The 27,895-nt window shown below is 42.9% G+C and overlaps 1 protein-coding gene across 1 annotated transcript in view; it reads right to left on the bottom strand.

Moving 5' to 3' along the window:
* The window catches only part of ptprn2 (protein tyrosine phosphatase receptor type N2), a 471,897-nt gene that overhangs the window by 309,422 nt on the left and 134,580 nt on the right, over positions 1–27,895 (bottom strand). The window contains exons 5-8 of the mRNA XM_034168195.1: positions 19,435–19,891; positions 18,990–19,286; positions 18,772–18,812; positions 15,221–15,651 (exon numbers count right to left, since the gene is read on the bottom strand). Coding sequence (XP_034024086.1) covers positions 15,221–15,651; positions 18,772–18,812; positions 18,990–19,286; positions 19,435–19,891 — 1,226 coding nt within the window. The remainder of the gene's footprint in view (positions 1–15,220; positions 15,652–18,771; positions 18,813–18,989; positions 19,287–19,434; positions 19,892–27,895) is intronic.

Below are 27,895 nucleotides of genomic sequence, written 5' to 3'. Positions count from 1 at the left end.
TTGACTTCATCTTCATGTACCCGGGACAAGGCATCCGATCTCTGGTTTTTGGTCCCGGGACGGTAGGTGATCCGGAAGTCAAAACGGCCGAAGAACAGTGACCAGCGGGCTTGCCTGGGGTTCAGCCGCTTGGCGGTCCTGATATACTCCAGGTTCCGGTGGTCAGTGAAAACCGTGAAAGGCACGGACGTTCCCTCCAACAGATGTCTCCACTCTTCAAGAGCCTCTTTCACCGCAAGGAGTTCTCGATTGCCGACGTCATAGTTCCATTCGGCCGGGGTCAACCTGCGGGAAAAATAGGCACACGGGTGAAGGACCTTATCGGTCTTCCCGCTCTGGGAAAGCACAGCTCCTATCCCTGAGTCCGAGGCATCCACTTCAACCACTAACTGGCGACTAGGATCGGGCTGCACCAAAACGGGTGCAGACGAGAAGCGCAGTTTCAACTCCTTGAACGCGGCATCGCAACGATCCGACCAGGTGAAGGGGACTGTTGGTGAGGTCAGGGCTGTCAGGGGGCTAACTACCTGACTGTAGCCCTTAATGAACCTCCTGTAGAAATTAGCAAAGCCGAGGAACTGTTGCAGCTTCCTACGGCTAGTGGGTTGGGGCCAGTCTCTCACCGCCGCAACCTTGGCCGGATCAGGAGCGACGGAGTTGGGGGAGATGATAAACCCCAGGAAGGACAAAGATGTGCGGTGGAACTCACACTTCTCGCCCTTCACAAACAGCCGGTTCTCCAACAACCGCTGCAGGACCTGACGTACATGCCGGACATGAGTCTCAGGATCCGGAGAAAAGATGAGTATATCGTCTAGATATACGAAGACGAATCGGTGCAGGAAATCCCGCAAGACATCATTAACCAAGGCTTGGAACGTCGCGGGGGCGTTTGTGAGGCCGAACGGCATGACCAGGTACTCAAAGTGACCTAAGGGGGTGTTAAATGCCGTCTTCCACTCGTCTCCCTTCCGGAGCCAAACCAGGTGATACGCATTTCTAAGATCTAGCTTAGTGAATATTCGGGCTCCATGCAGGGGCGTGAACACTGAATCCAACAGGGGCAACGGGTATCGATTACGAACCGTGATTTCGTTCAGTCCCCTATAATCAATGCATGGACGAAGTCCGCCGTCTTTTTTACCCACAAAAAAGAAACCTGCACCCATTGGGGAGGTGGAATTCCGGATCAACCCGGCGGCTAAAGAGTCCCGGATGTAGGTCTCCATTGATTCGCGCTCAGGTCATGAGAGGTTGTACAGCCTGCTGGACGGGAACTCACCGCCTGGAACCAAATCAATGGCACAATCGTACGGACGGTGGGGGGGAAGGGTGAGCGCCAGATCCTTACTGAACACATCTACAAGGTCGTGGTACTCCACCGGCACCGTCCCTAGATTGGGCGGGACTCTGATCTCCTCCTTAGCCTGGGAACCGGGAGGAACCGAGGAACCTAAACATACCCAATGGCAGGTCTCGCTCCACTGAACCACTACTCCGGACGGCCAATCGATCCGGGGATTGTGTTTTAACATCCAGGGGAACCCTAAAATCACACGGGAGGTAGCAGGAGTCACAAAAAACTCGATCTCCTCTCGGTGATTTCCTGACACCACCAGAGTTACAGGTGGTGTCTTATGTGTGATTGGAGGGAGTAGGAAGCCATCTAGTGCCCGCACCTGCACAGGCGAGGTAAGCGCCACCAGAGGGAACCCTATCTCCCTGGCCCATCTGCTGTCTAACAGATTCCCTTCAGAGCCCGTGTCCACCAGTGCTGGGGCCTTCAGGGTTAAATCCTCATAAAGGATTGTAACTGGGAGTCGTGTGGCAATGTGGGTGTGTCCCACATGAATGTCTCGGCCCACCCCTAGCCCAGTTTCTAGGGGCGGGCGTTGGTGTTTAACCGCTCGGGGCAGTCTCTTACCTGATGCTCTATCGAGCCACAAACAAAACACGCTCCGCGGGCCAGCCTCCTCTGTCTATCTGGTGCCCTAAATGTGGCCCTGCTCGTGTCCATAGCTTCGTCAGCAGGGGGAGCTGTAACCACACGGAGCGCAGGGGCCGTGGAGCGTGGGGAGGGCGGAACGCGGTCGGAACCAGAAGGGAGAGGGACGGCGCGTGCCCGGCCACGCCCTTCGTCTCGTTCCCGACGGCGTTCTTCTAACCGATTGTCTAATCGTATGACGAGATCAATAAGCCCATCTAAATCCCGCGGTTCGTCCTTAGCCACCAGGTGCTCCTTTAGAACCAATGACAGTCCGTTTACAAAGGCGGCGCGGAGGGCAGTGCTATTCCAGCCGGACCTCGCAGCCGCGATGCGGAAGTCGACTGCATAGGCAGCTGCGCTCCGGCGCCCCTGTCTCATTGACAGCAGCACGGCTGAAGCGGTCTCTCCTCTATTTGGGTGATCGAACACTGTTCTGAACTCCCTCACAAACCCATCATATGTCTGAAGGAGCCGTGAATTCTGCTCCCAGAGCGCTGTAGCCCAAGCGCGTGCCTCACCGCGAAGCAGGTTTATTACATAAGCTATCTTGCTGGCATCAGTTGCGTACATGACAGGACATTGTGCGAAGAGGAGCGAACACTGCATAAGGAAGTCCGCGCACGTCTCCACACAACCTCCGTACGGCTCTGGAGGGCTTATGTATGCTTCCGGGGAAGGTGGGAGGGGTTGTTGAACGACCTGTGGAACGTCACTGCTACGCACAGGGTCGACAGGAGGGAGAGCCGCAGCAGCGCCCTGAGGGCGCGCTTCCACCTGCGCGGCGAGAGCCTCCACCATGCGGTTAAGGAGGACGTTCTGCTCGGTCATTAAATCCAACCGAGCCGTGAAAGCGGTGAGGATCCGCTGCAACTCACCGATCATTCCTCCTGCGGACGCCTGTGCGCCCTGTTCTTCCATTGGCCGTTCAACAGCCGGTTGACGCCCCTCGGGATCCATGACGCTGGCCGAGATATCCTGTTGGGAAAGTGTAGGTACACGGACCCACAACAGGGGGCGCAAATGAACGGACAATGGAGTAGGTCAAATAACAACACTTTACTGTTGTGAATGTGCACAACAAATACAACAGATTACAACAATAGACCAGAGTCAATTCACAAAGATGTCGTGTGGGCAGGCTCGAAGATAGGAGACGCCTGTCCAAAGCAGAACCGGAACCACACGATTTCCTCCGCCACCAGACCCCGGGAATACTGGAGCCGCCAAGTCCCGAACTCCCAGGTGGCCACTGCCTCCGCGTGTCGGACCTGGTACTGCTGGCGAGGAACAAAAAGCAATTAAATGAGGGCGCGTTTGCACCCAAGAATCCGTATAGCAGGAAAGCTACCTCCACCTCTCGTTGGAAAAGTAGTCCACAATAACAACGCACAAAGTCACAAAGAATACTGTCAAACAGTCAGCTGAGGTACGTTACCTTCCAGGTAGAACGATATCTCGGCAAGGAGGTGGAGACGTCGTCCTGCTGATATACTCCTGCCGATCAGATGATTGGTAACAGCTGTTGCAGGTGATGCGTGACAGCTGTCACCCTGGCTGCTCCTGTGAGGCGGCTGCACCCTCTGGTGCCTGGAGCCCGCACTCCAGACAGGGCGCCCTCTGGTGGTGGGCCAGCAGTACCTCCTCTTCTGGCGGCCCACACAACAATAACGTTTTCATTATCGGATTATCTTTTAAGATAACTTTAAAGACCATCATCAGACTACTTATCTTCCAATGAATTTTTGTCTGATAACTTTTAAACCAATAAACAAAATAAACAAAGCCGAACAGCGACAAGCATTTTCAAAATTAGTTCAGCACCCACCTGTTAAAAGTTTTGTACCAGACGCACAGTTATAACCTTTGCAAACAGAAGAGAATTGATTGTATAAAAAGCATCTCAATCCTTTACAGACAAAGGAAAAACAGCCCCAAAAATTTGTTAAAAAATGTTTTATTCTTCTCTACAAGAGTCAAACAGAAGTCAGACTTCCAGAACAAGAATTTTAGCTGAGGAAGCTTCTGTGATTTGAAGCGAAACATCCTTGCGTCAAGCAACCCAGTCCAGTTGAAGATTCAAGCTTCTCTACTATGGAAACCACCTACACAACTGAGAGCCTACACAAAAATACAGCCCGAAAAAGAAAAAAAAAACATTTTCTTTAACACCATACTGATACCAGTATATATTCGCCTTGCTTGCCTCTACTGGTGGTTGGCTCTCACTGCGGTATTGTATCACTTCCTGTTCCGGAGCACAGCGGTGTTTTGCTGTATCTGTTAGCTGTTTAATCTGTGCAGTTAGATTGATCTAGTTATCTAGATTACGATTTGTTTCCCAGTGTAATCTTTACGTGCCTTAACTAAAGCACTCCTTCTGCTGAATCACCTCTAAATTATTTACACATTATTCACTTTGCGTGTTTTTAGGAATCCGCTAGCTTAGCGTAGCTACTAGCTCTTAGCCGATTTAGCATGGCGGCTTCTCCTGTCTCTCCCGCACTTTTCTGCTCTGGGTGTGAAATGTTTAGTTATTCCTCGGCCTCCTTTAGCAGTAACGGTACTTGTAATAAGTGTAGCTTATTCGTAGCTTTGGAGGCCAGGCTGGGCGAATTGGAGACTCGGCTCCGCACCGTGGAAAATTCTACAGCTAGCCAGGCCCCTGTAGTCGGTGCGGACCAAGGTAGCTTAGCCGCCGTTAGTTACCCCCTGGCAGATCCCGAGCAGCCGGGAAAGCAGGCTGACTGGGTGACTGTGAGGAGGAAGCGTAGCCCTAAACAGAAGCCCCGTGTACACCGCCAACCCGTTCACATCTCTAACCGTTTTTCCCCACTCGACGACACACCCGCCGAGGATCAAACTCTGGTTATTGGCGACTCTGTTTTGCGAAATGTGAAGTTAGCGACACCAGCAACCATAGTCAATTGTCTTCCGGGGGCCAGAGCAGGCGACATTGAAGGAAATTTGAAACTGCTGGCTAAGGCTAAGCGTAAATTTGGTAAGATTGTAATTCACGTCGGCAGTAATGACACCCGGTTACGCCAATCGGAGGTCACTAAAATTAACATTAAATCGGTGTGTAACTTTGCAAAAACAATGTCGGACTCTGTAGTTTTCTCTGGGCCCCTCCCCAATCAGACCGCGAGTGACATGTTTAGCCGCATGTTCTCCTTGAATTGCTGGCTGTCTGAGTGGTGTCCAAAAAATGAGGTGGGCTTCATAGATAATTGGCAAAGCTTCTGGGGAAAACCTGGTCTTGTTAGGAGAGATGGCATCCATCCCACTTTGGATGGAGCAGCTCTCATTTCTAGAAATCTGGCCAATTTTCTTAAATCCTCCAAACCGTGACTATCCAGGGTTGGGACCAGGAAGCAGAGTTGTAGTCTTACACACCTCTCTGCAGCTTCTCTCCCCCTGCCATCCCCTCATTACCCCATCCCCGTAGAGACGGTGCCTGCTCCCAGACTACCAATAACCAGCAAAAATCTATTTAAGCATAAAAATTCAAAAAGAAAAAATAATATAGCACCTTCAACTGCACCACAGAATAAAACAGTTAAATGTGGTCTATTAAACATTAGGTCTCTCTCTTCTAAGTCCCTGTTGGTAAATGATATAATAATTGATCAAAATATTGATTTATTCTGCCTTACAGAAACCTGGTTACAGCAGGATGAATATGTTAGTTTAAATGAGTCAACACCCCCGAGTCACACTAACTGTCAGAATGCTCGTAGCACGGGCCGGGGCGGAGGATTAGCAGCAATCTTCCATTCCAGCTTATTAATTAATCAAAAACCCAGACAGAGCTTTAATTCATTTGAAAGCTTGACTCTTAGTCTTGTCCATCCAAATTGGAAGTCCCAAAAACAGTTTTATTTGTTATTATCTATCGTCCACCTGGTCGTTACTGTGAGTTTCTCTGTGAATTTTCAGACCTTTTGTCTGACTTAGTGCTTAGCTCAGATAAGATAATTATAGTGGGCGATTTTAACATCCACACAGATGCTGAGAATGACAGCCTCAACACTGCATTTAATCTATTATTAGACTCTATTGGCTTTGCTCAAAAAGTAAATGAGTCCACCCACCACTTTAATCATATCTTAGATCTTGTTCTGACTTATGGTATGGAAATAGAAGACTTAACAGTATTCCCTGAAAACTCCCTTCTGTCTGATCATTTCTTAATAACATTTACATTTACTCTGATGGACTACCCAGCAGTGGGGAATAAGTTTCATTACACTAGAAGTCTTTCAGAAAGCGCTGTAACTAGGTTTAAGGATATGATTCCTTCTTTATGTTCTCTAATGCCATATACCAACACAGTGCAGAGTAGCTACCTAAACTCTGTAAGTGAGATAGAGTATCTCGTCAATAGTTTTACATCCTCATTGAAGACAACTTTGGATGCTGTAGCTCCTCTAAAAAAGAGAGCTTTAAATCAGAAGTGCCTGACTCCGTGGTATAACTCACAAACTCGCAGCTTAAAGCAGGTAACCTGTAAGTTGGAGAGGAAATGGCGTCTCACTAATTTAGAAGATCTTCACTTAGCCTGGAAAAAGAGTCTGTTGCTCTATAAAAAAGCCCTCCGTAAAGCTAGGACATCTTTCTACTCATCACTAATTGAAGAAAATAAGAACATCCCCAGGTTTCTTTTCAGCACTGTAGCCAGGCTGACAAAGAGTCAGAGCTCTATTGAGCTGAGTATTCCATTAACTTTAACTAGTAATGACTTCATGACTTTCTTTGCTAACAAAATTTTAACTATTAGAGAAAAAATTACTCATAACCATCCCAAAGACGTATCGTTATCTTTGGCTGCTTTCAGTGATGCCGGTATTTGGTTAGACTCTTTCTCTCCGATTGTTCTGTCTGAGTTATTTTCATTAGTTACTTCATCCAAACCATCAACATGTTTATTAGACCCCATTCCTACCAGGCTGCTCAAGGAAGCCCTACCATTATTTAATGCTTCGATCTTAAATATGATCAATCTATCTTTGTTAGTTGGCTATGTACCACAGGCTTTTAAGGTGGCAGTAATTAAACCATTACTTAAAAAGCCATCACTTGACCCAGCTATCTTAGCTAATTATAGGTCAATCTCCAACCTTCCTTTTCTCTCAAAAATTCTTGAAAGGGTAGTTGTAAAACAGCTAACTGATCATCTGCAGAGGAATGGTCTATTTGAAGAGTTTCAGTCAGGTTTTAGAATTCATCATAGTACAGAAACAGCATTAGTGAAGGTCGGACAGTGGACTCATCTCTGTGCTTGTTCTGTTAGACCTCAGTGCTGCTTTTGATACTGTTGACCATAAAATTTTATTACAGAGATTAGAGCATGCCATAGGTATTAAAGGCACTGCGCTGCGGTGGTTTGAATCATATTTGTCTAATAGATTACAATTTGTTCATGTAAATGGGGAATCTTCTTCACAGACTAAAGTTAATTAATTATGGAGTTCCACAAGGTTGCTAGGACCAATTTTATTCACTTTATACATGCTTCCCTTAGGCAGTATTATTAGACGGTATTGCTTAAATTTTCATTGTTACGCAGATGATACCCAGCTTTATCTATCCATGAAGCCAGAGGACACACACCAATTAGCTAAACTGCAGGATTGTCTTACAGACATAAAGACATGGATGACCTCTAATTTCCTGCTTTTAAACTCAGATAAAACTGAAGTTATTGTACTTGGCCCCACAAATCTTAGAAACATGGTGTCTAACCAGATCCTTACTCTGGATGGCATTACCCTGACCTCTAGTAATACTGTGAGAAATCTTGGAGTCATTTTTGATCAGGGTATGTCATTCAAAGTGCATATTAAACAAATATGTAGGACTGCTTTTTTGCATTTACGCAATATCTCTAAAATCAGAAAGGTCTTGTCTCAGAGTGATGCTGAAAAACTAATTCATGCATTTATTTCCTCTAGGCTGGACTATTGTAATTCATTATTATCAGGTTGTCCTAAAAGTTCCCTAAAAAGCCTTCAGTTAATTCAAAATGCTGCAGCTAGAGTACTGACGGGGACTAGAAGGAGAGAGCATATCTCACCCATATTGGCCTCTCTTCATTGGCTTCCTGTTAATTCTAGAATAGAATTTAAAATTCTTCTTCTTACTTATAAGGTTTTGAATAATCAGGTCCCATCTTATCTTAGGGACCTCGTAGTACCATATCACCCCAATAGAGCGCTTCGCTCTCAGACTGCAGGCTTACTTGTAGTTCCTAGGGTTTGTAAGAGTAGAATGGGAGGCACAGCCTTCAGCTTTCAGGCTCCTCTCCTGTGGAACCAGCTCCCAATTCAGATCAGGGAGACAGACACCCTCTCTACTTTTAAGATTAGGCTTAAAACTTTCCTTTTTGCTAAAGCTTATAGTTAGGGCTGGATCAGGTGACCCTGAACCATCCCTTAGTTATGCTGCTATAGACGTAGACTGCTGGGGGGTTCCCATGATGCACTGTTTCTTTCTCTTTTTGCTCTGTATGCACCACTCTGCATTTAATCATTAGTGATCGATCTCTGCTCCCCTCCACAGCATGTCTTTTTCCTGGTTCTCTCCCTCAGCCCCAACCAGTCCCAGCAGAAGACTGCCCCTCCCTCAGCCTGGTTCTGCTGGAGGTTTCTTCCTGTTAAAAGGGAGTTTTTCCTTCCCACTGTAGCCAAGTGCTTGCTCACAGGGGGTCGTTTTGACCGTTGGGGTTTTACATAATTATTGTATGGCCTTGCCTTACAATATAAAGCGCCTTGGGGCAACTGTTTGTTGTGATTTGGCACTATATAAAAAAATTGATTGATTGATATGCTGGCAATATGACCCAAGTCATCCAGAGGCATACATCTTTAACTTATGGTTCAAATTTTAACCAAACTAATTTTGGACAAGTTATTTAAAATTACTGTCATGTCTGAAGTTGTATAAAGTAAAAATATCAGATATATGTTTTAGTTTTAAAGTAATATGTTACTTTTTAAGGTTTTGTGAGCACATGATCTGCCCCGCAGTGCATTATGGGTAGGATGATGTAATCTCAGTACGTCACGACAGGACAAATGCATTTCAGACACTCTGTTCAGGCTCCAAGGACAACAGCATTAAACTCTAGTGCCTAAAAGTCTCTTGTATATATTCTCTGCATTTATAGACGATTTTTTTAATTGCGTTTGTTAAATTCCACGCATTTTAAATGTGAACAGACAGGGATTATCTAGAATTTGTTTTGAAAGCCTCTACTGCCATCTAGCATCTACTGGCCAGTAGTGTTCATGGCAGTGTCTGGGGACCAGTAGATGGCAGTGTTCTATTTATTTTGACCCTGGTTATGTCAGATATAAGACTTGTTCTTCTCTCTGCTCCTTTTCATTCTGGTGATTGTGATGCTTTATTTCTGTTTTTTCTGTTTTTTTCTTTTAAATGAATGAAATAAATATTAAAGAAAGAAAGAAAGATGATTGTCAAATCAAAGTTTTGCTTTGCAAATGGCTTTTTTTTTACAAATGAAGTTTAAAAACAAAACAACTGCATAATAATAATAATAATATTATTACAAGACAGCTCTGCAGTGTTTGCACAGGTCCAGTGCGAACGGTTGAATGCTGCTTGTAGGTTTCAGCAGCAGGATAACCTCTCGATGGCCGACCACAATAATATATCAAACAGGTTTGATTCTCATTCGACCAAACGATCAGCGATCAGGAGGTGGTCGTCAGATGTTGACCGCAGCTTGATACTCCATGAACACTACACGATGCAGGACGCACGATTAACCTGAAACTTGGTCCAAAAAATTCCTGCATGAAAAATCATCTCGCACAGTGTAAAGTATGTTTTACAACATCAAATGAAAGTTGTAAAGAGAGACTGCAAAAAAATGCAAAAAAAAAAATGCAAAAAAAAAAAAAAAACGTAAAAAAATTTGCGATGACATTTCCAGAGCTCCGTAAAAATGCCTGTTTTTACAAATAAAAAACTTGAATATTTTACAAAAGCACATTTAAACACCAACACACAACAGACGTCACATTAACGTGTTGGTTTACATAATGAATGACTGAACCAATCAGTGTTTAAATCAAATCAAATCAATTTTATTTATATAGTGCCAAATCACAACAAACAGTTGCCCCAAGGGGCTTTATATTGTAAGGCAAGGCCATACAATAATTACGGAAAAATCCCAACGGTCAAAACGAACCCCTGTGAGCAGGCACATGGCAACAGTGGGAAGGAAAAACTCCCTTTTAACAGGAAGAAACCGCCAGCAGAACCAAGCTCAGGGAGGAGCAGTCTTCTGCTGGGACTGGTTGGGGCTGAGGGAGAGAACCAGGAAAAAGACATGCTGTGGAGGGGAACAGAGATCAATCACTAATGATTAAATGCAGAGTGGTGCATACAGAGCAAAAAGAGAAAGAAACACTCAGTGCATCATGGGAACCCCCCAGCAGTCTAAGTCTATAGCAGCATAACTAAGGGATGGTTCAGGGTCACCTGATCCAGCCCTAACTATAAGCTTTAGCAAAAAGGAAAGTTTTAAGCCTAATCTTAAAAGTAGAGAGGGTGTCTGTCTCCCTGATCTGAATTGGGAGCTGGTTCCACAGGAGAGGAGCCTGAAAGCTGAAGGCTCTGCCTCCCATTCTACTCTTACAAACCCTAGGAACTACAAGTAAGCTTGCAGTCTGAGAGTGAAGCGCTCTATTGGGGTGATATGGTACTATGAGGTCCCTAAGATAAGATGGGACCTGATTATTCAAAACCTTATAAGTAAGAAGAAGAATTTTAAATTCTATTCTAGAATTAACAGGAAGCCAATGAAAAGAGGTCAATATGGGTGAGATATGCTTAGTCTGTGAAGAAGATTCCCCATTTACATGAACAAATTGTAATCTATTAGATAAATATGATTCAAACCACCGCAGCGCAGTGCCTTTAATACCTATGGCATGCTCTAATCTCTGTAATAAAATTTTATGGTCAACAGTATCAAAAGCAGCACTGAGGTCTAACAGAACAAGCACAGAAATGAGTCCACTGTCTGAGGCCATAAGAAGATCATTTGTAACCTTCACTAATGCTGTTTCTGTACTATGATGAATTCTAAAACCTGACTGAAACTCTTCAAATAGACCATTCCTCTGCAGATGATCAGTTAGCTGTTTTACAACTACCCTTTCAAGAATTTTTGAGAGAAAAGGAAGGTTGGAGATTGGCCTATAATTAGCTAAGATAGCTGGGTCAAGTGATGGCTTTTTAAGTAATGGTTTAATTACTGCCACCTTAAAAGCCTGTGGTACATAGCCAACTAATAAAGATAGATTGATCATATTTAAGATCGAAGCATTAATTAATGGTAGGGCTTCCTTGAGCAGCCTGGTAGGAATGGGGTCTAATAGACATGTTGATGGTTTGGAGGAAGTAACTAATGAAAATAACTCAGACAGAACAATCGGAGAGAAAGAGTCTAACCAAATACCGGCATCACTGAAAGTAGCCAAAGATAACGATACGTCTTTGGGATGGTTATGAGTAATTTTTTCTCTAATAGTTAAAATTTTATTAGCAAAGAAAGTCATGAAGTCATTACTAGTTAAAGTTAAAGGAATACTCGGCTCAATAGAGCTGTGACTCTTTGTCAGCCTGGCTACAGTGCTGAAAAGAAACCTGGGGTTGTTCTTATTTTCTTCAGTTAGTGATGAGTAGTAAGATGTCCTAGCTTTACGGAGGGCTTTTTTTTATAGAGCAACAGACTCTTTTTCCAGGCTAAGTGAAGATCTTCTAAATTAGTGAGACGCCATTTCCTCTCCAACTTACGGGTTATCTGCTTTAAGCTGCGAGTTTGTGAGTTATACCACGGAGTCAGGCACTTCTGATTTAAGGCTCTCTTTTTCAGAGGAGCTACAGCATCCAAAGTTGTCTTCAATGAGGATGTAAAACTATTGACGAGATACTCTATCTCACTTACAGAGAGCGTTCTGGCAGTTAGTGTGACTCGGGGGTGTTGACTCATTTAAACTAACATATTCATGAGGGGATGAGGAGATGGCAGGGGGAGAGAAGCTGCAGAGAAGTGTGTAAGACTACAACTCTGCTTCCTGGTCCCAACCCTGGATAGTCACGGTTTGGAGGATTTAACAAAATTGGCCAGATTTCTAGAAATGAGAGCTGCTCCATCCAAAGTGGGATGGATGCCGTCTCTCCTAACAAGACCAGGTTTTCCCCAGAAGCTTTGCCAATTATCTATGAAGCCCACCTCATTTTTTGGACACCACTCAGACAGCCAGCAATTCAAGGAGAACATGCAGCTAAACATGTCACTCCCGGTCCGATTGGGGAGGGGCCCAGAGAAAACAACAGAGTCCGACATTGTTTTTGCAAAGTTACACACCGATTCAATGTTAATTTTAGTGACCTCCGATTGGCATAACCGGGTGTCATTACTGCCGACGTGAATTACAATCTTACCAAATTTACGCTTAGCCTTAGCCAGCAGTTTCAAATTTTCTTCAATGTCGCCTGCTCTGGCCCCCGGAAGACAATTGACTATGGTTGCTGGTGTCGCTAACTTCACATTTCTCAAAACAGAGTCGCCAATAACCAGAGTTTGATCCTCGGCGGGTGTGTCACCGAGTGGGGAAAAACGGTTAGAAATGTGAACGGGTTGGCGGTGTACACGGGGCTTCTGTTTAGGGCTACGCTTCCTCCTCACAGTCACCCAGTCAGCCTGCTTTCCCGGCTGCTCGGGATCTGCCGGACCAAGGTAGCTTAACGGCGGCTAAGCTACCTTGGTCACACCGACTACAGGGGCCTGGCTAACTGTAGGATTTTCCACGGTGCGGAGCCGAGTCTCCAATTCGCCCAGCCTGGCCTCCAAAGCTACGAATAAGCTACACTTATTACAAGTACCATTACTGCTAAAGGAGGCCGAGGAATAACTAAACATTTCACACCCAGAGCAGAAAAGTGCGGGAGAGACAGGAGAAGCCACCATGCTAAACCGGCTAAGAGCTAGTAGCTGCGCTAACCTAGCGGATTCCTAAAAACACACAAAGTGAATAATGTGTAAATAATTTAGAGGTGATTCAGCAGAGGGAGTGCTTTAGTTAAGGCACGTGAAGATTACACTGTGAAACAAATCATTATCTAGTTATCTAGATCAATCTAACTGCGCAGATTAAACAGCTAACAGATACAGCAAAACACCGCTGTGCTCCGGAACAGGAAGTGATACAATACCGCAGTGAGAGCCAACCACCAGTAGAGGCAAGCCTCTCCAGGCACCTTTTAGCAGGCACCTTTACCCAGAATCCTTTGCGATCTGACTCTTTGTTACAAAACCCCAGAATTAGTGCATTATTCAACATTAAAAGATATATGTTATATTTTAACTTTGTACAAATGACAGAATTGACATTAATGGAGTTATTCTATCGGTATTAATGTTATTTATAAATCAAAACCATAAGTCAATATGACTATTTTTCAAGACCTCCGCATGACCGGACCTTTATAATTGATACAGGGCTGGCTTTACAGTTGCTCTCAGAGTGCCTCTGTGCTGGGATGCCTGTAAGAAACAAGAGTTTCCAGCAGGGGGCTGAATGTTGAAAGAAAAAAGTGTGGTCTCATTGTTTGGGCTTTGGGTGTCTGTCTGTGCTCGGAGCGCTGTAGAGCTTCCAGCAGGGACAGACTGTTGAAAGAAAAAAGTATAGTCTTATTGTTTGGGTCTGTTGTTATTTTTAATATGATTAGACGCTATTAAATTTGTTTTACTAGTAGTTGTAAATGTGCCATAGATAATATTAGAAGTTATCGGTTATCTGTAACTTCTGATAAATTTTTGGGTGGTTTGTTTTATCTTTATCGAAGATAACTTTTCAGTTATCTGATTATCTGTTATCGAAGTTAATTTTTTGGTTATCTGTGCCCACCACTGAAATTACCAAATGATTTTCATAAAATTTGACTATTACAAGTACTGCAACTACTACTACTGCTACTACTTACTACTATTTGACTAGGAAATGGCCCACAGTGGATCCCATTAAATTTTGGAACAGATTACCCAAAAAGGGTGGATTATAAGTGTGTGTGTGTATGTGAGAGAGAGAGAGAGAGAAATGCTTGTGGAGTTTTGTCAAATTGTCAAGAAATTAATAACACTGGGGGAAGATCAAGCATATTGAATGTATTTTATGAACATGATCAATCTGGTGCAGATCTATACACTGTAGTATAAACTCAGTGGGTTAAGAAGCTGGGCTGCCAATCTGTAGACCCAGTTTTGAGTCACCCTCAATAACTGTGTCCTTGACAAGACCCTTCTTCGGCTTCATCACAGTCCGCCCAGCTGTAAATGGGTACCAGCCTTAACTGGGGAAGTAACAGCGATGGACTGCCGTCTTAGACTCTTATGCGTCATGCTACAGAATCCAGGGATAACCACAGGCACCAGCGTGTCTTATGGCCTATATATGATTTGTCTGTGGCTCACAATACATATTTCTAAGTGTAGGATCTTTAGTGTTTTCTTTCTGTCCATAAACTACAAGTGCTAGAAACAGAATAAGACTGTTCGCCCTTAGTGAAGGCATGCATTCTAATCAGTTCCCCGGTTACCTGTGTTAAGGTTACGTTTTCGGAGATAATTCACAGGATTACTTTAAAATCTTAATTTTCCCCAAACCTCATGAGATGCTTGAGTTTGATCTGTGAACAAAACTATTATATTCTTCCAAAAAGCAGTATAGCCCAGAAATTTGAAATAGAATTTCTAAAAAGTTATTTTAAGTCAGAACTGAACTTTCTTAATCACAAACTATGTGGAAGCGATTCTAGGACCTCAGTCCTAGATATGCCTTCTTGTCTCATGGTCTAAGATATTATTAATAACAGGGCATTCATGAAACTTAAAAAAAGAAGCCCTACTGGTGCTTTTCCCCAGATTCCATAGCTATGTAGATAGCTATGAATAACAGGTATGAAATATATATTTTAGGTTGGATCCCAGTCATAACATATTATTTATTTTAAACATTGCAAGATATATTGCTGTGTCTAGGTGGACGCTCCAATGACTGCCTTTCCAGTTTTCATATGCTACAGTAGTTTTCTATGTACAGTATTGATACTGTCGTCAACTAATTCCCACTATGTGAGCTTGCCAGCTGTAAGATCTTAAATTGATTACTCAGAAATCACATGACAGATTTAACTCACTCTGATCCGGTAATAATGTAGCCGAAATGTCTGTCCTTCCCTCTGCTGGAGAACTCCTTCACACCAACATGAACCAACTGGGTTTTGACTCTCATGTCCTTCTTCTGCAGGTCCTCCAGCTGTTTCTTCCCAGTAGTGTCCTGCATTGCCTGCATCCACCTCTGGATCTCAGAGTCTACCTGTGCATCAGGTTCCTCTGCAGCACTGGTCAAATGCAGGGTGGAGGCGCTATTGATAGGCACAACCACAGTCTTCTCCTCCCAGCCGTGAGGTACAGAAACACGGCCCTGGGTTGTCCGGCTATGGACATTCTCCATTCCAACCATTTTGTAAAGGCCACTAGAAGCTTCTGGCCCATGGCTGACCTTCGGCGCATCACCGAATGGTTCCAGGTTGAGGTAGTCCAGCAGTTTGGAGAAGAAGGCTTCATGCTGCATTCAATGAAATTATCAACAGAGACCACGTTTAGACTTTATATGATTTAAAAATATCATCCTTTTAGAAGAAAGGTTATTACTTACTTAAGAGAAAATTATAAATTGCACTGACAAAGTTAAATTCTAAATCAACATGATGCTTATGTTGCATTCATTTCTGAGTGCCAAGATCAGTTGTCATTCCTCATAAGGATGAATATTACATATTCACTAAATGGTGACATCATACAAGACCTTGAAATTTGATCTCTCATTTTTCTGTCTTATTTTAAAAAGGCAACATCATGGAAAATCTAACAATTTTTCCAGTTAAATCTGATTGTGGTTTCAAGTTACACACCAAAAAAATTTCACAATTCTCTGCCTGTTCATGTAGGATCACTTCTGCAAAATTTATGCCAGAAACAACTTCAGACTTTAACACTTTTACCTTTAGACTTCTAACATATAAGAGTTGCTCATATCTGGGGTACGTAAACTGTAAATAATCACATTAGTTGTTGTGGGTTATTGTCCACATTGCAATGTAGCCACAACAGCCACATGTTAAAATGTTAAAAAATGGTGATAAACCACAAACTAGTCCCAAGTTAACTACAAGGTTGTTGCCAGGTATGTGTGCTTGTTGGAAGTAAAAGCAGAGCGGTTGGTGAAAAGTAACCACAGATAATCAGAATACTAACCGAAGATTGTCAGCTCGTCTGGTATTAACTGCAGTTGGGTTGAGTTTCACAGCCACTGCTTTGTCACACTCCAGTATACATTTTCAAAACATTTAAGGTAATTCTGTGACAGTTGGCTAGCCATGGCGTTCTACTACAATCACCCACCCACGATTCAAAACTGAAAAAAAACAAACAAGCTGAAACAGCTTAATCCAGTGTCGCCGACCGAACAGTCTCCCCTAAAAATTGGTCCCCCGCCTTCATTACAAATGTGTCATTTCGGAGCTCAGCAGCATCATTTCTGAGCGTCACCAGTGATTCACCGATTATCACCTTGTTTCTGCTTCAAACTGCACTCCAGCCATCATCTATCTCAGGACAGATATTTGAAGCTTTTTTACAACAATCATTTCCAGATAAATTCAGCATTATTTCATAATAAAAGACGGCAGACCGATTAGAGCTCACCAATGAGCTGCTGTAACGACTCACCAATTATCGCCTCGTTTCCTGTTTAAAACGGGCCTCATTTTTGCTTACAACTGACTTTAGAATGATTTAAGAGGTTTTACCTTGTCATATGATGGTTAATAATCACATTAATCCATTTGATCGCTTTGGGTGTAGAGAGTGAGACTCAGACATGCTGCTGTGGTCCCAAATGTGCAGTGGAGGCAGGGTGGGCCAGTTTTTAGGTGGACCGTTCGGTCGGCTTCCCTCCTAACAGGCTGCCTAATAAAGCACAGACCTGGCAACTGGCTGTCTTATAAAGTGCAGCCCTGGTAAATCTCCCAAAAACAAAGTAAAGAACTGAGCCCTTGGCCAGAACTGCAACAAGCGTTACTTCGGCTTCAAATTTTCACCCCGATGGAATACGATCTGACACGTTGCAAGCAATATTCACTAGGAATTCCCAGTTTAAATATGTTTGAACATGATTGAAGCTATTAAGACTACAAACACCGGGAAGTTACCACACACTAGTGATGATTTTGTGAATCAGAATGAAATTTTTGAACAGTTTGAAAATTGGACCCTGATTTCAAAACTGGTGCCAATGATGGAAGTAACTATTATGTATACCAAATTTGTGCAAGATTGACCAAGATGCATCAAGAATTTGCTATGGTGCTTCAAAACGCACCCTGATTTGCTAGTCAGGACTATTCAGGAAGGAACGGCGTTCTGTGGAATAGCCCCATAAGAACACCATCTTCCTTACACCATTATTCTGCAAAGATGTGTCATCACCCTCCATAATACATGAAGTGACAATACGTTGAACTGAAAAGCCTCATCATCGGGTGTTGTAGAGCAGTCTAAAACACACAACAAATCTATTTGGGGCATGTCCGTGTACACATTGATCTCTGGAAGCAACATAATCTGAGCACAAACCTGAGTGGTGGATTAATAATCCACACTATTCAAGGACTTGTTGTGGAGATATAACACTGGCTGTTGCTGTGACAGTTACATAAACACCTACAGTAGCACTGCACCCTTTAACACTTGTTACTCTGCTGTGTGAAGCATGCATGTAAGGTACAGCTGTTTTAGTTCGACCGTGAAATGGACTGTAGCCATGAGGATGGTCCCATTGTGTGCCACTTTAAGGTAAGTTGTGACATGTTTAGAGTACTTGTTCTTTGTCTGTTATAAGGTTGGAGATTGTGCAGTGTTTATAATACATTTTTGAATGAAACTACAGGTTGTTATGCATCTTAATTAGATATTTTTAATGTTTAATGTTTGACATCCATAAAACCTGCTGTGAAAACAGAAACCTTCCCTGTTCATCCACCCAATCCCCACACAGCTCCAGCTGCAGGGATGAAAAGAAGCGGCATTAAATGTCTTAGAAAACAGATTTACTGAAATTGTTTGTGTTCAATTCAGATTCATGAGCATATTGCCCACAATTCCATGCGCACAATGCATATGTGTTAAGTGAAACTGTTTATGTAAGTTGTGTCTGAGTGCTACACTCAGCAAAACACTGCACAGTCACTGAGCTAGATGTGCAAGAGCATTTACACCAGATTTTAGGTGGCAGCAGACCACAGGAATGCACCAGCTTGGCACTTCACCACGCCTCACTTTTAAATGAATATACTCATGGGCACACCACTGCATACAAGTACATTTGGTATCAAAATGAAATGGCCACTGGGCATACAAAAGAAATACTGCATCCAGTGGTAATGTTGCTTGCATTGTGTTGTACGCTGCTTTGTATAGTTATCACAATTACTATTTGCAACAAAATTGCAATAACATTGATCACTTACGTTACATCTTAACAGCTTTCTAATTTTATCGCATGTGTGAAAGAGGCATTATGGACCTCTAAAAGATGCACTGCAATGCTATCTAAGGATTAATGCGAGCTTTCCAACAAAAACTGATAAAAAAAACTATTGATTGTGGAGAATCATTTTAAATTCACCTTTTCAGTAGGCTCTTTGTTTGTACCGTCTACTTGTTGATCTGCGAGGGGAAAAAAAGCATTTTAAGCAGACTGTATCAAAACTGCACTTTCCCATTCTACTGGCAAAAAAAGAAAGAATTACGCTACAAAATGAAACATTTACAACATAAAGGCGCATTCACACAAAATTACAAATTACTTTTCTCCAAATGGAACAAAAGAAATAAAACACCCACCGTGTTGTTTTGCTCTCAGCATATCTTTGTCATTTGGGTCCTGCTCTTTTTGAGGAGCTGGTCTTGATTTTTGATTCACTTCCATGATTGCCAGTGGCTCCCTGTTACCCTGCATGTCCGCCTTGGAATCAGCGGCTCCTGGACCCAGCTGGGCCCCAGTTGGGAGCCGTTCCTCATCCACCTCCTGCAGAGCTGCTGTGATGACTTTGCTCAGCCGGTCCAGGTCTTTGCCCATTAAAGTCTCCATGTTGACATTGTGACTTCCCAGTTGGTTCACCATATTCTGGATGAATCGCTCTGGACAGGAAGAGAGTGGGTTGGGGGGGTGGAAAGTTTAGTATTAATAATGTGCACACAGTGTGCTATATTCAACAAAATAGTTGTGAAACTGTGGAAATACTCTGTTGCAAATATAAATGTCAAGCTATGATAAAATGAATCTTACCATCCATAACACTAAGGGGCTTTTTGGCAGACAGATGGTTCGAGCCAGCCTTGAACAGCAGTCTATCTAAAGTCGGCCTTGGGGTTTTGGAGCCAAAAAAATCCAACCGAGACGGCAGCTCTGCATGGTCACTTGATGCTGTCTGGATGTTACTGAGATAGTGTGGTTGTCCTTTGGGCCACAGAGCCTCACTGTCTGGGCTGGCCCGCTGAGCGCCTGGTGCCCCTGCAAACAGCTGCTGTAGTTGGTTGGAAAGCAGCTTAGTTTGTCCTGGGTCCTTGCTGGAGTAGACTTTACTGAGCTGGGGGTGCCTGCCCTCTCCACTCTGCGTAAAGACTTTTGTGACTGGAGGTTGGCCAGCTCCTTTCTGTAGGCTGTAGATAGTGGTCTCTTTCCAAGCCTGCTGGGGCTTTGGCCTGCTCAATTCCAAATGATCATCAGGCCTGATATCCTCATCCTATGACACAATAAATAAATAAATAAACATTTTTCAAAGTAATAAAAGACCGAGACCTGCATGTCTAGTTACATGAGAATGTAAATCTCTAGCGTACATGAACTTTCCTCTCAGGTAGGAAGGAACTGCAAGGAAAGGCATCTACCAACCATGATATATTTATGGAGCTTAATAATATCTTTCCAAAACATCCAGCCTAGTGCCTTATGCATATCTACAATGTGTGTATGCCTGCAGCATTTAAGGATAGCTGTACCTACTCGGTTTTGTAATTTTTTAATTCTCAGAACATTGCAAACTGGAGTCTGATACGTATTTCCTGTGTCTTTTGTTAGATAATGTCTGATCCAAATTTGTATGCCTTGAGCAACTTTCTTAGCCAAGTAATCAGTGTGCTGCTTCCAATTCAGAAGCAGATCAAATCAGAAACAGATTGAAAATTATTGAGAATTAATTATTGATACGCTGCAATCCGCCCGCATGTCTTTCATTAAAAAAATCTCCTTTAACAGTGGAATATCCGGATAAAATGCTGAAACCGACTTCTTCTGAAACTTCTCTGTTCTCTCACGACGTCCTGGATCAACAGAGCCTGAAATGTGGAGGTTTTAAGCTTGAAACAGGCTGATGACGCTGCCTGAGAGTGCTGCACGACGTCTCGCACCGTGAAAAGTCCTTAAAGCGACAGAATCACCTCAAAACCTCTCATCAGCTGTTAAAATTTTCACTGAAAACCAGCTTAATTTTTCGAACCATGTCCACTTCGATGTGTCTCACAGGTTTAGAAAAAATTTTGATCAAACAAAGCGCCAGTCTCTCAGCAACTTCTCAGACAAAGGAATTCCGACGAGGGGCTGGACAACTCCTCCCACAAGGAGTGCTCACAGGCGAATGACGTCACCGACAGGCGTGGAAAAACTCACGCATGCGCACGAGGGTTCAAGCACGTCTGACGTAAAAACATATGAATGAAATCCATATAGTTTTTGAAAAAAATAAAAAGGACCTATACTTTACGGACAGCCCTCGTATTTCGCAGATGGAAAAAAGCAGTCCTGGTAATAGCTCTAATATGGAGGTCAAAAGACAACGTGGGATAAAAAATTACCCCAAGGTCCCTTACTTTGTCCATATGATGTATGACACATGAACCCAGGCTGAGCGCCAGCTGGTCAGTTTGATGCCGATGTCTCGCTAGACCAAGACCCATCATTTCAGTCTTATCAGAGTTTAAAAGTAGGAAGTTACTAGACATCCACCCTCTCACTGCAAGACAGTCCTCCAGAGATTTAATGGGAATGAGATTTCCCGCAGTTATCGGCATGTACAACTGAGTATCATCAGCATAATAGAAAGGCAATCCCAAAACTCTGCAGTATTCGCCCAAGAAGTGCTACATAAAGTGAGAAAAGCAGGGGGCATAAAACAGATCCCTGTGGAACCCTGAATTTCTTGTGACTAAGGTTAGAGGTAATGTTATTATACAAAACACACTGAGAATGACTGGGCAGGTATGATGTCAACCACGCAGGGGCACTTCCAGTAATCCAAAAAAGATTCTCCAGCCTATCAAGCAAAATATGATGATCCACGGTATCAAACGCAGCACTGAGATCTAACAGCACCAAAACTACGGTTTTAGTGCTGTTTCCTTACCACTGTGCTTGCTCTGGGGGTTGGTAAGGTTAGACCTTACTTGTGTGAAGTGCCGTGAGGCAACTTTGTTGTGATTTGGTGCAATATAAATTAAAATAAACTGAAACTGAAAAATGGAAATATGTGTAATTGCTAAATTAGCAATAAAATAATGGGATATTATCATATAGCCTGCCATGAAACAGCTCAGCAGCTAACTGTTCAGTTAATTAAATTCAACAGAGAAGGTAGACCAGTGTGGTGGTACTTGGGTGACTAATACGAGGTCTGTCAATAAAGTATAGGTCCTTTTTGTTTTTTTCAAAAACTATATGGATTTCATTCATATGTTTTTACGTCAGACATGCTTGAACCCTCGTGCGCATGCGTGAGTTTTTCCACGCCTGTCGGTGACGTCATTCGCCTGTGAGCACTCCTTGTGGGAGGAGTCGTCCAGCCCCTCGTCGGAATTCCTTTGTCTGAGAAGTTGCTGAGAGACTGGCGCTTTGTTTGATCATAAGTTTTTCTAAACCTGTAAGGCACATCGAATTGGACACGGTTCGAAAAATTAAGCTGGTTTTCGGTGAAAATTTTAACGGCTGATGAGAGATTTTGAGGTGATACTGTCGCTTTAAGGACTTCCCACGCAGTGGGACGTCGCACAGCGGTCCCAGGCGCCGTCGTCAGCCTGTTTCAAGCTGAAAACCTCGACATTTCAGGCTCTATTGATCCAGGACGTCGTGAGAGAACAGAGAAGTTTCAGAAGAAGTCGGTTTCAGCATTTTATCCGGATATTCCACTGTTAAAGGAGATTTTTTTAATGAAAGACGTGCGGACGGGTCCGCGCGTCGGGACGCAGCCGGCGCGGTGCAGCGGCACAGGAAAAACACCTCCATGTTGATAACCATTTGTAAAATCCAGGCGGCTTTTGATGGCTTTCAGTGGAGTAAGTAACTGAGAAATTGTTTAACAGTTGGGCATGTTCCAACTTGTCCTTAAGGCTTCCAACAGAGGCTGCGAGCCGACGCTGCAATCCGTCCGCACATCTTTAAGGACATCCCACTGCGTGGGAAGTCCTTAAAGCGACAGTATCACCTCAAAATCTCTCATCAGCCGTTAACATTTTCACCGAAAACCAGCTGAATTTTTCGAACCGTGTCCACTTCGATGTGTCTCACAGGTTTAGAAAAAATTTTGATCAAACAAAGCGCCAGTCTCTCAGCAACTTCTCAGACAAAGGAATTCCGACGAGGGGCTGGACGACTCCTCCCACAAGGAGTGCTCACAGGCGAATGACGTCACCGACAGGCGTGGAAAAACTCATGCATGCGCAAGAGGGTTCAAGCATGTCTGACGTAAAAACATATGAATGAAATCCATATAGTTTTTGAAAAAAATAAAAAGGACCTATACTTTATTGACAGACCTTGTATATAGACTTCGGTTTGATTCCTGGTCACTATACCTGTCTGTGTCTTTGGACAAGACATTTCATCTGCATTGTTTAAGTCCATCCAGATGTAAATGGGTACTAGCCTTAGTTAGGAAAATAACTTGTGTCAGACTGGCTTACTGTCCAGTGGGAGTCCTAGATTCTCATCCAGCTCACGTTATGGAATCTGGTGTAAGCATCAACATCAACAGGCCTCAGGGCCAATAAACGATTGACTTTTACTTCTTAACAAAGAGAGCAGGCAGCTCAGCAGGATAAGAAGTTGGACTACCAATATGTAGACCTGGTTTGGATCCCCGGACAAGCCATTTTCCATTTCATCATTGCCTTGGGTGAGAGAGTAACCTATGATGGACTAGCATCCATGTGGAGCTGTACAGTCTTATATGCTTCAAGCTATGGAATCTATAACCACCAGTACCAGCAGACCAAAGGGTTTATATAAGACTTACCTTTACTCAACAATTGGGCCCACATATATTTTACAAAATTTTGTAATTTTGAAGCAGGAAGCAGAGTGGTAGTCTTACACACCTCTCTGCAGCTTCTCTCCTCTGCAGTCTTACACACCTCTCTGCAGCTTCTCTCCCCATGCCATCCCCCAATACCCCATCCCCGTAGAGACGGTGCCTGCTCCCAGACCACCAACAACCAGTAAAAATCTATTTAAGCATAAAAATTCCAAAAGAAAAAATAATATAGCACCTTCAACTGCACCACAGACTAAAACAGTTAAATGTGGTTTATTAAACATTAGGTCTCTCTCTTCTAAGTCCCTGTTAGTAAATGATATAATAACTGATCAACATATTGATTTATTCTGCCTTACAGAAACCTGGTTACAGCAGGATGAATATGGTAGTTTAAATGAGTCAACACCCCCGAGTCACACTAACTGTCAGAATGCTTGTAGCACAGGCCGAGGGGGAGGATTAGCAGCAATCTTCCACTCCAGCTTATTAATTAATCAAAAACCCAGACAGAGCTTTAATTCATTTTAAAGCTTGACTCTTAGTCTTGTCCATCCAAACTGGAAGTCCCAAAAATCAGTTTTATTTGTTGTTATCTATCGTCCACCTGGTGGTTACTGTGAGTTTCTCTGTGAATTTTCAGACCTTTTGTCTGACTTAGTGCTTAGCTCAGATAAGATAATTATAGTGGGCGATTTTAACATCCACATAGATGCTGAGAATGACAGCCTCAACATTAACACTGCATTTAATCTATTATTAGACTCAATTGGCTTCGCTCAAAATCTAAATGAGTCCACCCACCACTTTAAACATACTTTAGATCTTGTTCTGACTTATGGTATGGAAATTGAAAACCCCCTTCTGTCTGATCATTTCTTAATAACATTTACATTTACTTTAATGGACTACCCAGCAGTGGGAAATAAGTTTCATTACAGTAGAAGTCTTTCAGAAAGCGCTGTAACTAGGTTTAAGGATATGATTCCTTCTTTATGTTCTCCAGTGCCATATACCAACACAGTGCAGAGTAGCTACCTAAACTCTGTGAGTGAGATAGATTCTCTCATCAATAGTTTTACATCCTCATTGAGCACAACTTTGGATGCTGTAGCTCCTCTGAAAAAGAGAGCCTTAAATCAGAAGTGCCTCACTCCGTGGTATAACTCACAAACTCGCAGCTTAAAGCAGATAACCCGTAAGTTGGAGAGGAAATGGCGTCTCACTAATTTAGAAGATCTTCACTTAGCCTGGAAAAAGAGTCTGTTGCTCTATAAAAAAAAGCCCTCCGTAAAGCTAGGACATCTTACTACTCATCACTAACTGAAGAAAATAAGAACAACCCCAGGTTTCTTTTCAGCACTGTAGCCAGGCTGACAAAGAGTCACAGCTCTATTGAGCCGAGTATTCCTTTAACTTTAACTAGTAATGACTTCATGACTTTCTTTGCTAATAAAATTTAATCTAATTTCCTGCTTTTAAATTCAGATAAAACTGAAGTTATTGTACTTGGCCCCACAAATCTTAGAAACATGGTGTCTAACCAGATCCTTACTCTGGATGGCATTACCCTGACCTCTAGTAATACTGTGAGAAATCTTGGAATCATTTTTGATCAGGATATGTCCTTCAGTGTGCATATTAAGCAAATATGTAAGACTGCTTTTTTGCATTTGCGCAATATCTCTAAAATTAGAAAGGTCTTGTCTCAGAGTGATGCTGAAAAACTAATTCATGCATTTATTTTCTCTAGGCTGGACTATTGTAATTCATTATTATCAGGTTGTCCTAAAAGTTCCCTGAAAAGTCTTCAGTTAATTCAAAATGCTGCAGCTAGAGTACTGACAGGGACTAGAAGGAGAGAGCATATCTCACCCATATTGGCCTCTCTTCATTGGCTTCCTGTTAATTCTAGAATAGAATTTAAAATTCTTCTTCTTACTTACAAGGTTTTGTAAGTGATTGTGATCATTAGTGATTGATCTCTGCTCTCTTCCACAGCATGTCTTTTTCCCTCAGCCCCAACCAGTCCCAGCAGAAGACTGCCCCTCCCTGAGCCTGGTTCTGCCGGAGGTTTCTTCCTGTTAAAAGGGAGTTTTTCCTTCCCCAAGTGCTTGCTCACAGGGGGTCGTTTTGACCGTTGTGGTTTTTCTGTAATTATTGTATGGCTTTTGCCTTACAATATAAAGTGCCTTGGGGCAACTGTTTGTTGTGATTTGGCGCTATATAAATAAAATTGATTTGATTTTATTTGTAATTCCAAACTTGTAGCCTGATTGAATGTATGGTATATACCAGGGGTAGGCAACCTGTTCCAGAAAGAGCCATGAGGGTGCAGGTTTTCTTTGCAGCCACTGACTCCACCAGGTGATTTTACTGATTAATATCACTTTGAGCAGATGGAATCAGTTAATCAGTGAAATCACCTGGTGGAGTCAGTGGCTGCAAAGAAAACCTGCACCCTCATGGCTCTTTCTGGAACAGGTTGCCTACCCCTGGTATATACCCTCAAATAAAATCTGGCAGCCTTCACTACATGCTTCTATTCACTGTTTTCTCAGAATGCCACTACAGTGTGAAGAAAGTCGAACAACACCACCTTTGTCAATGCCCACAGATATATGAGCCAAAGTGAATATGGGGAATATTGTCACATAGTTTTGTTCATTTCTTTTAACCTATGACAACATTTATGTAGGAAACCATCAACCTTATCTTGGACCTGCAATAGCATTTTTTTTTTCTCTCTTTTCTTTCAGACATGAGATGGCTGCACTGGGTCAGCAATGTTGTGACAGCCTTTAGTATAAAAAAGTGAAGCAACCTGGGCTTGCTTAGACAGGACAGGATATGAGAAGGGATTCTAGATCAAAGACAACTGCCCCTGGAAATTGCATTATGGAAATCGCAGATCAGATACTGTCACTCAAAGAGTAATTTCATACATTTCCACAATACACAACAACCTTTAAAAGCGTATATCTCCTGTCAGAGAAGTAGCAACAACCCCTTATTGGAAAACTGAAATTATAAATCATCTGAATTCCCTAACTTTGAATGTATTTACATGATAATTTGCAGGTGCAGAAGCATGTAGAGGCTTTTTGGCCTTGCAGAAAGCAATATCTGTGCTGAATATGTGTATATACATATAATATACCAATCCACTGAGCAGTATTATTATCCGTGTCATTGCTGCACTAACACTAGCCATCTCCCCTGGTGCTATTTTCTGTCCTTCAGTGAGAAATAGAGAAAATGTCAGTCTTTCCAAGCCCGGCATACTGAGAGACCATAACTGCATTAGCACAGTGAGGCAGGGAGCTGAGCTATTCATCCTAACCATGTTTGCCTTTTTCCATCACACTGCACAACAAAGATGGTCATCTCATCAATGCTGAAGGTCCTGAACTTTTGAACTTGGCATTATGGTTGCAATGACACAGCAGCAGGAAGCAGTTTGGCAATGAAGGATGCCAAGCACATTTCACACAAAGGCAGGGTTCCACCCTCAATATGTCAACTGAATAATGTACAGAGGTGAAGGAACATCTTTGAGTAAAAGGGTTTTGGCACTGCGGGGGGGGACAGGACTGCAAAATGCAAGAAACAATAGCAATGCAGGGACAAGAGGGCAACCTCAGCATGCACAGATAATGACTCTTTTCTAAAAGGATAAGAAGAAGAAGCCCTTCCATAAATTAGCTTGGAGAAAAGTGTTTTCTCCCTCTTTATGAAGCATACGCTGATACGACCCCTGGCAAAAATTATGGAATCACCGGCCTCGGAGGATGTTCATCCAGTTGTTTAATTTTGTAGAAAAAAAAGCAGATCACAGACATGACACAAAACTAAAGTCATTTCAAATGGCAACTTTCTGGCTTTAAGAAACACTATAAGAAATCAGGAAAAAAATTGTGGCAGTCAGTAACGGTTACTTTTTTAGACCAAGCAGAGGGAAAAAAATATGGAATCACTCAATTCTGAGGAAAAAATTATGGAATCATGAAAACAAAAGAACGCTCCAACACATCACTAGTATTTTGTTGCAAAACCTCTGGCTTTTATAACAGCTTGCAGTCTCTGAGGCATGGACTTAATGAGTGACAAACAGTACTCTTCATCAATCTGGTTCCAACTTTCTCTGATTGCTGTTGCCAGATCAGCTTTGCAGGTTGGAGCCTTGTCATGCTGTTGCCAGATCAGCTTTGCAGGTTAGAGCCTTGTCATGAACGATTTTCTTCAACTTCCACCAAAGATTTTCAATTGGATTAAGTACCAGACTATTTGCAGGCCATGACATTGACCCTATGTGTCTTTTTGCAAGGAATGTTTTCACAGTTTTTGCTCCATGGCAAGATGCATTATCATCTTGAAAAATGATTTCATTATCCCCAAACATCCTTTCAATTGATGGGATAAGAAAAGTGTCCAAAATATCAACAT

This window comes from Thalassophryne amazonica, chromosome 1 (genome assembly GCF_902500255.1).
Source record: "Thalassophryne amazonica chromosome 1, fThaAma1.1, whole genome shotgun sequence".
Lineage (NCBI taxonomy): Eukaryota > Metazoa > Chordata > Actinopteri > Batrachoidiformes > Batrachoididae > Thalassophryne > Thalassophryne amazonica.
Note: the sequence above shows the minus strand (reverse complement) of the source record. Positions and strands in the feature narration are given on the sequence as shown.